The sequence below is a fragment of the Vigna radiata genome, unplaced genomic scaffold (genome assembly GCF_000741045.1).
Source record: "Vigna radiata var. radiata cultivar VC1973A unplaced genomic scaffold, Vradiata_ver6 scaffold_2326, whole genome shotgun sequence".
Classification (NCBI taxonomy): domain Eukaryota; kingdom Viridiplantae; phylum Streptophyta; class Magnoliopsida; order Fabales; family Fabaceae; genus Vigna; species Vigna radiata.
Genome location: NW_014544103.1, coordinates 1 through 1,228, shown reverse-complemented (window position 1 = coordinate 1,228; position 1,228 = coordinate 1). Strand labels below are relative to the sequence as shown.

The 1,228-nt window shown below is 34.9% G+C and overlaps 1 protein-coding gene across 1 annotated transcript; it reads right to left on the bottom strand.

Moving 5' to 3' along the window:
• Positions 1 to 3: 3 nt before the first annotated feature.
• On the bottom strand, positions 4 to 1,225 carry LOC106755257 (uncharacterized protein At5g02240; the record flags this gene model as incomplete). The annotated part of the gene is made up of 5 exons (XM_014637372.1): positions 4 to 64; positions 514 to 575; positions 773 to 870; positions 965 to 1,001; positions 1,094 to 1,225. Coding segments are annotated over 5 exons (390 nt in total), but the record flags the coding sequence as incomplete, so codon positions are not given.
• Positions 1,226 to 1,228: the final 3 nt, after the last annotated feature.

Below are 1,228 nucleotides of genomic sequence, written 5' to 3'. Positions count from 1 at the left end.
CTCGTCATCTTTTCCCACAATCAGTTCCCTAATCCCTCCTTCTTTATCTAGCAAACCACCGGGCCTGATTCAGCACAAAACGTGAGGAAATATTATGCTGATGGACACGATTTTGAAAAATATTCAAAAAAATGTCACTCCAAAAATTTTAAATTTACATCGGCAACNAGAATATCAATGTATGTCCAAGACCCGGTAATTATGTAGTAGATATAAAGCAAATGAAATCGTATTTGTATTGCTACGCATCAGATTCAAATGGAGTAATGTAGGCACCAAAAGAATTAACAAATATCAATGTTGTTCCCTCAGGATCTTCAAAAACTTTCATAAACAAGACACGGCATCAAGTATCAATATTCTCTTAAGATTGCTAGATAATGGACTCAAACAAAACAAATATAAAGATAAGGTTGTTGAGTTGATTCAAGAGAATGGGCCAATATTATAAAACAAAACAGAGAGAAACGTAGGACAAACAATACTTCTTGACATGGATAGAAATTATTGTACCTTATGATTGTGTATGGAAGACCAGAATCAGCAAGATACTGTTCAGCCTTTCTCTTCCAAATCTGAGATCAATATAAAACTATAAGCTGCCAATGAAAGAGGAAAGAAAACGATGAGGGAAGAGAAAATGGCACTATCTTTTAACTAAATTGAATTATGCTAAGAAATGGAACTTAAGCTCCATTTATTATAATAGACAAACAAGGCCATGAGATTATGAAAGAATTCAGTTATTAGTATAATAGAAAATATAACCAACCAATATATTCCCATTTCCCAAGCTGTTCAGAGGATGATTAGTGTTTGTTCCACCCATAGACCCAACCAACACAACATGCTTCACTCCTGCAGCCTTGGCTATTCATAGAGGTAATACAGTTTCAGTATCACAAGCACGGATGAATTTGTAGCATGATTTACAACAACAAATGGAATGAATGCAGATTCTTACCAGCATCTATTTGATTCTTCTGGCCAATCCAGTCAACCTAAAATATAAATGAGTAAGCTATAGTATTAATAAAACAATATACATATATAAATAAACTGAGCATGCATAGGGAATAATATGTAATGGCACCTGTTCAGGATATGCACCATCATCAAAATAGAACTCAGGCCTTCCACCTTTTGTTGGATCAAACCCGGGCTTCATTTGTGGAACTGCACTTGTGAGGATTATGAGAGCATCTATACCTTGAAATGCAGGAGTAAT